This window comes from Rhinatrema bivittatum, chromosome 5 (assembly GCF_901001135.1).
Source record: "Rhinatrema bivittatum chromosome 5, aRhiBiv1.1, whole genome shotgun sequence".
Lineage (NCBI taxonomy): Eukaryota > Metazoa > Chordata > Amphibia > Gymnophiona > Rhinatrematidae > Rhinatrema > Rhinatrema bivittatum.
Window position 1 is genome coordinate 135,534,638 of NC_042619.1, and position 12,491 is coordinate 135,547,128.

Sequence of the window (12,491 nt, forward strand, 5' to 3'; positions counted from 1 at the left end):
GGGGGCAACAAAATGAGGATTAGAAGCCAAGATGTCCAAAATTCAATCCTTTATTGAAGACTTAAAATCTTAAAAACGCCCGACTCAGGCTGAGTTTCGCCCTCTGTCAAAGGGGCTGCATCAGGGGCTACAACACATAAATAAATATATACATGATAATAAATAAAACAAATAATAAAACACATGACATATAAAATGGTAACATAAAAAGTGAGAACCAAAAATTCCTTGATATTTTGGGTCACAAGATGTTTCAGGGCTCTATGCTAGTGTCACACATAGCTGCATATCAACTTCACATGACACAGTATCAAAGGAATCTCTGGAAGCAGGTTCAGGGAATAGCCGACTCTCTTCCCCAACAACAGCAAGATTGTCTCAACCCCATACCTCAGAAAGGCCTTGAGGCTAGGAAACAGGTTCTTGCTGCTTAAGAATCCTTTGAAACAGCTTCTCGCTTGTCGGCGACGGGCATCAGCACCAGGAGGTGGGCCTGGCTGTAAGCATCTGACTTGAGGCCTGAAGTCCAAGACGGACTTGCTGATTTGCCATGTACCGGTGAGAACTTATTCAGAGACAAGATACAAGACGCAGTAGCTCAACTAAAAGACCATAATGAGACCCTGTGGCAATTATCCACAGTTAATACCGAGACCACTTCCTCTGCAAGAAGATCCACGAGAAGGGACCCTAGAAAGCCATTTTATCGCCCATGCAGATACTATCCACCTACATCTCGTGTGAGGCCAACCAGGCCATCTCAGAGAGCACATCCTCAACAGCCCAAGACACCAAGGCCTCAGCCAACACATCAAACAGGCCAAGCCTCTGGATTTTGAAACCTATCCAGAGAACAGCAACTGCTCCACAAATCCAGACCCAGATTTGCCAGTAAGAGGTTGAATTCACCATTTCATAACCAACTGGCTCAACATTACCACAGACCAATGGGTTATATCCATCAAAACCCAGGGATACCATCTAAACTTCCTCATGGTACCCCCCGGGATTCATCACTCAATCCACTGTGGATGCAAAAAGATCACACAACCCTTCTAGAGTCAGAACTCTCCACCCTTCTGGGTGCCAGGGCTGTGGAAGCCGATCCCCAGGCACTGCAGGGCAGAGGATTCTACTCCCGCTATTTTCTCATTCCAAAGAAATCAGGATGGTGTCCCTGGGCACCATGCTTCCCTTTCTGCAAAAAGGAGATTGGCTCTGTTCTCTGGATCTTCAGGACGCTTGCTCACATTCCAATATCCCCACAACACCGCAAATACCTGCGTTTCCTAGTGGGACATCAACATTATCAGTACCAGGTTCTGCCTTTCGGACTTGCCTCGGCACCCCGTGTCTTTACAAAGTGCCTAGCAGTGGCTGCAGCGCATCTACGCAAGAAAAGCATACACGTGTTTCCTTACCTGGACGATTGGCTGATCAGAAGGCATTCCAAGTAAGGAGCTCTCAATCTCACTATCAATCTGCTACATGCATTGGGATTTCTCATAAACCACCAAAAATCCCACCTCACTCCATCTCATCTCCTTACTTTCATCGGAGCAGATCTAGACACCACAGTCGCAAAGGCCTTCCTGCCCATCGACCATGCAGAGACACTCCCCAAACTAGCTATGTCTCTGCGCACATAGAAAACAGCCTCAGCCCATCAATTCCTAACATTGCTGGGCCTCATGGCTTCTACGGTCCACGTCACTCCTATGGCCAGACTGGCCATGAGAATCACTTACTGAAATTTGAAATCTCAGTGGCTCCAAGCCACTCAGCCTTTTTCATCCTGGTTTCAAGTAACCCACCAGCTACGTTTATTGCTTCTCTGGTGGACAAACAAAGCCAACTTGCTGACAGGTCTACCCTTCCAGCAACCAATTCCACAAGTGACCTTAACCACAGATGCATCCAACTTGGGTTAGGTGCTCATGTGAACAACTTCCAAATTCAAGGTACTTGAACACAGCTCGAAGCAACATTTTAGATCAACTTCCTAGAGCTTCGAGCTATAAGTTGTGCTCTATATGCGTTCAAGGACTGCTTTTCACACAAGACTGTTTTCATACAAACAGACAACACAGTTGCAATGTGGTACTTGAACAAACAGGGGGACACAGGCTCTTATCTCCTCTGCCAAGAAGCCATGCAGATCTGGGCTGGGCCCTTGCACAGTTCATGTATCTCCGGGCCACGTACTTAGCAGGCATACAGAATGTAGTAGCAGATCGCCTCAGTCGACAGTTCCATCCCCACAAGTGGTCTCTGGATCCTGTGGTAACGAGCAAAATCTTCCAACGCTGGGGTCAACCAACAATAGACCTCTTTGCATCCCAACTAAATCACAAAGTGGACAGATTCTGCTCCCTGAACAGGCAACAAAACAAGTTAACCATGGACGCCTTCGCTCGCTCCTGGAACACAGGCCGCCTATACGCGTATCCCCCGATACCACTGATAGCTACAACAGGACAAAGGGTCGGTGATACTCATAGCCCCGTACTGGCCTCGACAAGTCTGGTTTCCCATGCTTCTCGACCTCTCGATCAGAGAACCCATTCGCGTGGGCACGGTGCCCACTCTCATAACTCAGAACCAAGGCATGTTACTGCATCCGAATCTTCAAATCCTATCCCTCATGGCCTGGATGTTGAAAACTTGATCCTGCTACCGCTCAATCTTTCAACTGATGTCTCTCAAGTGCTTGTAGCCTCACAAAAGCCTTCCACACGAAAATACTCTCATTCTAAGTGGAATAAATTTACCATATGGTGCACACAAAAAGGTATCGACCCCTTTTCCTGCCCCACTCCATCTCTATTAGACTATCTCTGGCACCTTACAGACTCTGGTTTCCAGACTTCTTCGGTGAGGGTACACTTGAGTGCCATCTCGGCGTGCCACAAGAGAATTGGGGGTGCCCCGGTAACAGCGCAACCCCTTGTGAGCTGGTTTATGAGGGCTCTATTACAACTTAAGCCTCCTCTACGGCCACTGGTCACTGAATGGGACCAGAATGTATTACTTACCAGGCTCATGCGCTCCCCATTTGAGCCTTTGCATTCCTGCGATGTTAAATTTCTTACATGCAAAGTTCTCTTCCTAGTAGCCATTACATCTGCTCGAAGGGTTAGTGAGTTACAAGCACTTGTCACATACTCACCCTATACAAGGTTTCCTACATGACAGAGTGGTCCTTCGTACTCACCCTAAATTCCTTCCCAAGGTGGTTACTGACTTACACTTAAATCAGTCTATAGTCTTGCCCACATTTTTCCCAAGGCTCACTCTCACCAAGGCAAGAAGGTTTTGCACATCTTGGTCTGTAAACATGCACTTGCATTTAACCTAGACCGCACTGCAGTCCATAGGAAATCCACTCAACTCTTTGTTTCTTTCGATAAAAACTAACCAGGAGTTGCAGTGGGCAAACAAACTCTCTCCAGTTGGCTAGCAGACTGAATTGAATTCTGCTATGACAAAGCAGGCCTTCCTCTCCAGGGATGAGTGAAGGCGCACTCAGTGAGAGCCATGGCAACCTCAGTAGTACACTATCGTTCAGTACCGATTGCTGAGATCTGTAAAGCTGCAACATGGAGCTTTCTTAACACATTTGCAGCACATTACTGCCTGGACAAGGAAGGACGTCAAGAGACTGCCTTTGGCCAATCCGTCTTGAACTTATTTCCAGTATAATCCCAACTCCTTCCACATACAATCTGCTGTGATTTTCAGGCTTCCTCATTTTTCACAACAGTACACCAGTTGTTGTGCCTGTTGCACAAGTTGTATGCTCTTGGTCCAAATTAAATGAGTCAGCCTGTAGCTTGCTAATCACCCACATGTGAGGACTACCATCCTGCTTGTCCTGGGAGAAAGCAGAGTTGGTTACCTGTAACAGGTGTTCTCCCAGGACAGCAGGATGTAGTCCTCATGAAACCCACCTGCCACCCCGCGGAGTTGGGTCTGAAACGTTTTATTATTTTATTTTTTTGCTTGCACCTTTTGCTACAAACGAGACTGAAGGGAGACCCCTGTGGCTACAGGGATTATGGCATGCTGGGCATGCTCAGGGTGCCAGTCAAAAGTTCTGGAAACTTTGACAGAAAAGTTTTCCTTGATAGGGCTCAGTCCAGTGATGTCACCCACATGTGAGGACTACATCCTGCTGTCCTGGGAGAACACCTGTTACAGGTAAGCAACTCTGCCGTATCTGCTATAACATTGTTTTTTTCTGGCAGGTAAATTGTGACAAGATGAATGCTCATCATATGTGCTCACTTCCAAATCTTGTGATCTTCCTTGCAAAGTTGAAAGGAACTTATTCCTCCTTGTTTGTTTATGTAAAACATTGCTATTTGATTGTCTGGATCTGGAGAACAGTACGTTATTCAAGGCTCGAAGACTTGATGTGCTTTAAATTTGGCCCTGAGTTCCAGCAAATTGATGTGTAGCATGGACTTTGAAGGGATCCACATACCTTGTGTACAAATCGTATTGAGATGAGCCCTTCAGCCTTGAGGAGAAGGCTTTGAACTTGAAGAGAATGAAAATAGAGAATGCTTAGAAGATTCGATTGAACTGTTCACCATTCTAGGTTCTGGATGAGTCATTTGGAATATATGAACTTTGCAAGAGAGGATGGCTATGTTGATTCCATTAGAATTTGAGATGTCTATATATGAAGCATGCTTAATGGCATGCCAGAGGAGTCTAATGCATTAACCAATAGGGCTTGAAGTAACACAATCACAAGCAAGATAAGGGCATATACATATTTTTAATTTGCAGTGAATTAAATATAAAAAAATTAACATTTTTGGTCATATGACTTGGCTAAAATTAGTTGTTTGAGAACATTGGGTAGAAGAAACTGAAGTCTCATCCCCTCCCCACTAGAAAACTTTAAGATTGGGAAATGCAATTTACCTGATGGTAGTCAAAAACCCATACCAGTATTTTGGGATGACTGCTAAGTAAGACATTATTGTGTTCTGTCTCTAGGTCAAGATCTTGATAGCTGCTGATGTTAGAGCATTTGCGGCTGGGTTCGCTATTGAGGCAAGTCATGTTGTCAGCAATAGGAATATGAGTTATATCTTCTCTTTGTATAGTAGTAGTATGGGTTTCCAAATGATTGTTGATGTCTTCTTTGAGAAAACTGGTCAGCTGTGGCTGTTAGTATTCAAAGGACAGTAGAATGCTTTTTTAAGACCTCAATAGCTTCCTTCACCTTTTCTCCTGAATAGGTTGTCTCCAGAGCAAGGTGCATCAGCTAGCTTGTTCACATCCTCTTGCACGCCAAAAGCTTTAAGCCTAGCTAGTCTGGCCACTGTGGTGTCTGCTGAAGATATAGAGGCTGTGTCAAAACCATTGTATGTGGACCTAGTCAAATGTTTTATGCATTCTTCAGTTTCTATTAGTAGAGGACTAATCTTTTTATGGACCTGCAGTTCTGATTGTAAAGAAACCTCTATCTTTTGCAGGGTGTTGTACATATAGTGAACCATTTGCAGTAAATGAGCTGCGATCCTTGTGGGAAAACCCTCTTTCCAAAGTTGTCCAGTAGTTAGTTTTGACCAGTAGCATAGCCACAAGTGGGCTATGCCCCACCCATTTTGGGCTCAGGCCCACCCAAGTAGGGCTGCCCAACACTAAATGAGGCATGAAGAATGACCGCCATGGACTCCATCATTGTGGTGGCTGAAGAAGGAGAGAGCCTGCTGAAACAAGGCCACCACTGGAGCCCAACCCCGTGGTGGCAAAGAAGGCCCAGCTGAAGCAAGGCCACTATGAGCCCATTCCTGTAGCGGTGAAGAAAAAAGCTCGTCTATGTAAGGCTCCAGTGGGAGCCTATCCCTTCGACAGTGAAGACCTGCTTGAGTAAGGCCACCATGGGAGCCCATCCCTTTGGCAGTGGAAGAAGGGGTTTGGTAGTGAGGCCTGGTGTATACAAGTAAGAATGGGAGCCTGAGTGTGTGTGTGTGGGGGGGGGGGGGGGGGGGGGTGTGGGGGGGGGTGAGAATGGGAGCCTGGGTGTGTGTGTGTGTAAGAATGGGAGCCTGGGTGTTTTGCTTGTGTTTGTGGTAGAACATGAGTGAGAGCTTGTGTGTGTGTGTGTGTGTGTGTGTGTGTGTGTGCGAGAGAAGTGAGAAGATAGAGAAAACAGTGACACTAGAGAAAGAATTGGGAAAAGAATGACAAGGGAAAAGTAGAAAAAAGAGACCAGGACCAATTGATTAGAAAAATAAAAAGATCAGACAAAGGTAAAAAATAAAAATGTGTTTTTAGCAATTGGAATATGCCATCTTTAGGCATGTGCATTTCTTACATTTTTGTATTTTGCTCTTTAGAGTTCTACTGTTCAGAGTCTGGTTTCTCAGGCTTTCTAGTTCAGTTTTATTTGCATTTTTCTTTTTCTAATTTGTAGTAACTTTCTTCTGTATTAAGTAAGGGTCTACCTGTGTGTGACTGAGGTGCAATATTTCTGCTAACGTGTAGATTACCTGTAGGGATTTGTAACTGTCCTGTTTGTTCTGTTACCCCAGGAGGTGGTGTATTAATGTTCTAGGGCCTAGTGTAGTATTTGCATTTCTGTTTTTTCATAAGGCTGCTTCTGTTTGAGTCTAGAGTGTCAGTACTCTGATTATATGCTATGGCAAGGTTCTAGACACCTTTTTTTTGCAGGGGTTTGTGTTACTTCACAAAATGTTTAGCAGCGGAGGGAGGTGTTTTTTTTGTTTGGTTTTTGGGGGTTTTTTGCTGAAGTGACTCCAGAATTTGAAAAAGTTATTTTTTCATGTTGGGTTGTAATATGAACTGTCATAGTTTTGCTGTGCACCCATACTTGTGATTATTGCTATTTTATTGTGGTTGTGGTATGCTTTCTGCCTTTCTGGAAAAAGGATTCATGAAATAATACATGGATATTTGTGTTATGACATGATTTTATGACATGATTTATTGGATCTGTTTGTGTACTTTTCTTTTTACATGATATTTTGTGTATTTATAAACTGAAATAAACTTAAAATAAATTAATACAGATAATAAAGATTTTTTTATGTTGGTAAATGCTTGAAATGAGTTAAAATATTCTAAAAAGTTTCACTCATGATGCATGCTAAGGCATTATTTATCAATAAGAGTACCAGTAGAGTTCAGACCTGTATGCCTACAACCCACTCAAAAAATCAGTTCTCGCTACGCCACTGGTTTTGACTCTTTCCCATATAGCACACTGGAGTATATCTTTGATTTATTTATCCTCTTCATGGCAGACACTACCACCAAAGAGTAATGTGGTAACTTTATCTTATCGAATTCTGACCATTGCTGTGCTCTATATTTAACATCCTCAGTCTTTGCAACCAGTGATATTGTGAGAGGCATTTTCCAGATCCATAATTGTGGATCTTGTAACACCTTATGTACTGGGACAGCCTTAGTCTGGTTTGGAGGGTGGATGACTTTTTATATTATTTGGAAGTCCTCTGGAGTGGCCTTTTCTTCAAGTTTAAAGGGTATGTCTTCAGATATGTTTTGTTAAAAATAATTTGTGTTGATTCTTGTGGGTTCTGGCAATGGGTCTGAAGGCAGCTCTGGTGAAGTTTGAAAAGATCAGCATGAATATGTAGAAGAATCTGAGTCCTCTGACTCCAAGACAAGTGGAATGTCTCTTGGATAACCCCCTCCCCTTTGAAAACAGATAGATCCAGACTTTTTTTTTTTTTTTTTTTGCAGATTTGTCCAAAATAGACTATATGACTTTCACCCCTGAAGAAGTAGATGGTATGTTACTTGCATATGATGCCACAAAATCAGACCAGAACTTTTGCACAAAAGAGAGGCATTCCACTAAAGGTGATAATTGCAAGAAGGAATGGTCTGCTCAGCACAGACGAATTTTCAGTGCTATGGCGAATAGTCTATGCTGGCATCGTGATGGTACGATAAGCACGGTGGCGCTATGGTCCTTGGTGCTGAAGACAATATAGATGTGAACTGTGTTAATGAATCCTCTGTGCTATCTGCACCTGGTGGTGCCGACTTCTAGTGTGGCCTTTGTTCAGCATGATACTTTATGGAAACTGGCTCCAACGCTGCAGGAGATGGTGGGGTTTTTTTGTTTGTTTGTTTTTTTATGAGCCATGGGAATCGGGGACATCCTCCTTACCCTTTTTTGAGTTCTGACCAGTATTCTTTTTTTTTCTGAACGAGAAGAAAGCTCATACGTGAGTTTCATTTCTTCTAGGACAAGCAGGATGGTAGTCCTCACATGTGGGTGACATCATCAGATGGAGCCCGACACAGAAAACTTTTGTCAAAGTTTCTAGAAACTTTTACTGGAAGACTAAGCATGTCCAGCCTGCTGCTATCTGCTCGTCTCTCGTTTTCCGTGGTGCAGTAGCCTCACAAATGTGGAGCTCCCAAACCCTTGAAGTGTTGTTTTTCAGGGTTTTTCTTTCTGCATTAGGTCCACCTTCGCATTCGGTTCAAGGTAGGTACCCTTGGCTTTTGCCTCCGCAACTCGCAATCGATTCCAGACTCCCATTTCTGGGTAACCGTCCGTCATCGACTGTGTGCCGGCCTCTTTTTCAATGGTGGTGTCGGGGTTTTGACGGTGCCCCCAGTGTCCACGGACCATGTCCATCATGGATTCGCACGAGGGGCCTCGGACAACGTCCGATCAAATGAACCCCAAAGGGCGTCATGCTCGCCTGGACAAAATGGAGAAACGTTTTGGCTCTCCAAAACCATTCACTTCGGCGTCTGTATCCTCCACGCCTAAGGACTACGGGAAACCGTCCCCGTCTCTCCCTGTAAGCAACTGCGCTTTCTGTATGTGCTGGCCCTTGGTAACATCCTTCCTCATGGACTACAACTAGAAGTGTCATGATCTGGCCCCAGATATTTGAAGCATACCTTATGGTTCCTGTGAAATTTAGCGCAGGATTTAAACAGTGACTTTCTTACCTTTGAAGACTTCGACATAATTGGAAGCTTAAAAGAAAGGAACTAATCTAACTTTTTTGTGCGGGAGGAGGGGACAGTTTTGGAAATCAAAAAACAAAGGTGGAGAAATAAAAATGGAAAACTTAAGAAAAGAAGTGAAATTTTAGTCTAGAACCCTTGAAAAAAATCATAGAACAGAGAGAAATTCTTGACCATTTGCAAAGCAGGTGAAAAAAGATTGTGGGACTTGTGCAGCAACACTAATGCAGCAATTCGTGTGCATGCTCAGTAAAGATTTTCTGCTGAGCTTCAGAAAGAGGTTGCATTAACATGGGGGCCATTGGAAGATATCACCCACTTGTGTGGCTGACTTTGTGCCTGCTTGTCCCTGGAGAAACACGACATGCATGCAGGTTTACGCACATATTGAGCAGGCAATTTTGTTGTTGAAATGCTTTTGAAAGTTATCCCCTCCGTATTTAAAATGCAGGTTTAATGTCAAAGGGCAAACTAATTTGCCTTAACTCCGATTTTTCTAATGATGCATTAGTATGACTAGTTGAGGACATGAAATTTTGACGTTGGGTGAAGATTTATATCCAGTGAATTTTCTTCCTAGATTCCACGCACTTGTATCCATCATCCTCTCACTATACAAGGAACTGGGATAAATTGGTGGTTGAGATCAAAGAGGAGGAGAAGACTGAGAAGTTAGAAGGAGATGCAGCTTTAAATCAGCTATTCCAGCAAATCTATGCGGATGGCACAGATGAAGTAAAACGTGCCATGAATAAGTCATTTGTAAGACACTAGATTTTTTTTTCTTGGTTGACATTCAAATACCATATAATAACTTTGAAAAATATCATGATACTTATTTTATTTAGGGAAAACATGCAAATAGTAATTTTTCAATGCTTAATTTTTTTTCGGTCTGACCTTACAATAGTATTCAATTCAGGAATGTTTACAGCTCTACCATTAAGCAGTGCTGAGAACTATTGGGACTCATTTCTGCTTTAAACTTAGAAAAAGTCCCTCCTGTTAGTCTAAAATTAATGCCTTGAATTTTTCATTGCTTATACTCCTCCGCCTCCATGGGCTGAGTATACTGCTGTTATAACAGCATGCTGGGCTCAATGGACCTTAGTCTGATGCAGCATGGCATTTCTTATGTAATAGTGTCAGCTCTTGGGTAGGGGGCATAACACAAGTTCTTCAGTTACCTGCCCTGTCAGCTGTGTGATAGATGCTAAAGTCCTATAGAGAAAAACTACCCACCTGTCTCCTAATGAATTATTTTGTTTTGATGTCTCTGTTATTCATGAGGATATGTAAAGAATAACTTGGATCCTTACAAAACAAATGTGGCTATATACTTTAAAAAAATAAAATAAAAATCACTTATGTAGCGATACTTGGTAGTTAGAAATATTGATGTTTAAATAACCAGCATTTTAGAGGTTTTCTTGAACTTCTGCTTTAATATGGAGGTCAGACTTTTCAATAACTTTAAAGACTATTTTATTGTAAATGTATATATAGTATTAATACATGTATAATTCTGTTATCTTATGCTACAGTCTTGTATTTGTAGGCGTTCTGACCTGTGATCTAGTATTGGTGGAGAAAAGGAGACAGGGTTTGTTTTATAATGAATGTGATTGGCATTTCTGTGTCCATCTGGTAGGACTGCACTTTGCCTACTTGTTTTAATGACTTCAGATCTATTAGTGAACTTCTGAAACTGTTTTTACCTTTTGCAGATGGAGTCTGGAGGTACTGTTTTAAGCACCAACTGGTCAGATGTGGGCAAAAAGAAAGTAGAAGTAAAGCCACCTGATGACATGGAGTGGAAACAATACTAGCTCATTGATTTGCTATTTGCGTATTGAGTATATTCACGTGGTGATCTTGAACTTGAGCACTGAATGTTTTCTTGGAGCTGTTACCTCCATTATATCTTCTCATGTGCTTCTGAAATTTCTTTATCTGCAGGTGTTTTTAAACATGATCAGGAACAAAGGTTGATTTGTCATCATTTCATATTGCTGATCCAGGTCACAAGTGTACCTTATGATAGTTGAAGGGGGAAGGGGTGGTGGCATGTTGATTACATTTTTAGTATGCCATATTTCTTAGTAATAAATAAATGACTTATCAGGGGGCAACTCTTAAGGTGCTGCTTAATTTAAGCAGTCTATACATTATTTGGTGTTAACATTTGTTTTACCCTTTAATTTTGTTTGTAAAATAAAATTTGCAAATATTGTACTATTTTGATATTTGATTTGTTTTCCTGAATAATGGCTTAAAATAGTCTTTTAGATGGTATCCATCCTTGTAAGTGGCAATGGTACTTCCAAGATGCCTTGTTGCTGCATTGAATGTTACAAGTCTTATTTCACAATTTTATTTAGTGTTTTTCAAAGCAGATATGAGCCTAAACCCTCCACAATCACATCTAGTTTCATAGTAATATATCTAGGAATCAGTTTTTCCCTCAAAAGAAATACTTTCCAGGCTCTACTTGCTCCAAATAGGGTCAAGGCCTTGCAATGAGATTAGAGGAGCTCGATTTCCCATACAACCATTTGGTCAAAATTAAAGATTTTTTGACAGAATCCCAGTCTCTTTTCTTAAAGACCACTCTTTTGGTGAGGAAGGAAAAGGTTGAGGTTTTTCATAAACTATTGGCCCACTGTAACTGGGAAAGTAGTGTCCTTTGGGCAGTAAAGGAAGGCTACAGATTACACCTGTTGGGACTCCATAAAAATCATCCACCCAAAAGATCATGAAAGCTCACTCAGCTCCAGAAGCTGCTTAAGCCAGAACAGTCAAACCTGTCCAGTCACACAGGCCGATACAGTACAGTGCGCTAGCTTTGCCCCTTATTCAGTAAGGGGTAATAGCGCGTCCAACCCCCCCAAAAGCTAATAGTGCCCGCAACATGCAAATGCATGTTGATGGCCCTATTAGTTATTCCCGCGCAATACAGAAAGTAGGTGTTAATTTCTCTTGGCATCGGGAAAGTGTACAGAAAAGCACTGCTTTTCTGTACACCCTCTGATTTAATATCATGGCGATATTAAGTCGGAGGTCCCAAAAGTTAAAAATAATAAAAAAAAAATGTTAAATCGGCTCGCGGGTTGAAAATCAGACGCTCAGTTTTGCCGGCGTCCGGTTTCTGAACCCGTGGCTGTCAGCGGGTTTGAGAACAGACGCCGGCAAAATTGAGCGTCGGCTGTCAAACCCGCTGATAGCCGCTGCTCCTGTCCAAAAAGAGGCGCTAGGGACGCACTAGTGTCCCTAGCGCCTCTTTTTACCGCGGGCCCTAATTTGAATAATTTTATTTACTGAATCGCGCGCACAGGAGAGCAGGCGCTCTCCCGCGATTTTTACTGTATCGGCCTGACAGAAAGGTAGTGGGGATTTTATTCTGATCCCCAAAACAGACGTATTCCTTCAAATCCTAGACCTATAAGAATACATGAAAACTTTTTATTCTAAGTTAGAACACTTTTTCAATG

General features: G+C 42.6%; 1 protein-coding gene across 7 annotated transcripts in view; it reads left to right on the top strand.

Annotated features, from left to right (window-relative positions):
* Positions 1 to 11,244, top strand: part of SUGT1 (SGT1 homolog, MIS12 kinetochore complex assembly cochaperone) — a 328,950-nt gene extending 317,706 nt beyond the window's left edge. For 5 of the 7 annotated variants that reach the window (XM_029602974.1, XM_029602976.1, XM_029602979.1 and 2 more), the window contains 3 exons: positions 7,750 to 7,869; positions 9,581 to 9,762; positions 10,728 to 11,244. In XM_029602974.1, the coding sequence (XP_029458834.1) occupies positions 7,750 to 7,869; positions 9,581 to 9,762; positions 10,728 to 10,829 (404 nt within the window). In that variant the 3' untranslated portion in view covers positions 10,830 to 11,244. The remainder of the gene's footprint in view (positions 1 to 7,749; positions 7,870 to 9,580; positions 9,763 to 10,727) is intronic. The other 2 variants (XM_029602977.1, XM_029602978.1) reach the window with 2 other exon arrangements.
* The last annotated feature ends 1,247 nt before the right edge of the window (positions 11,245 to 12,491 follow it).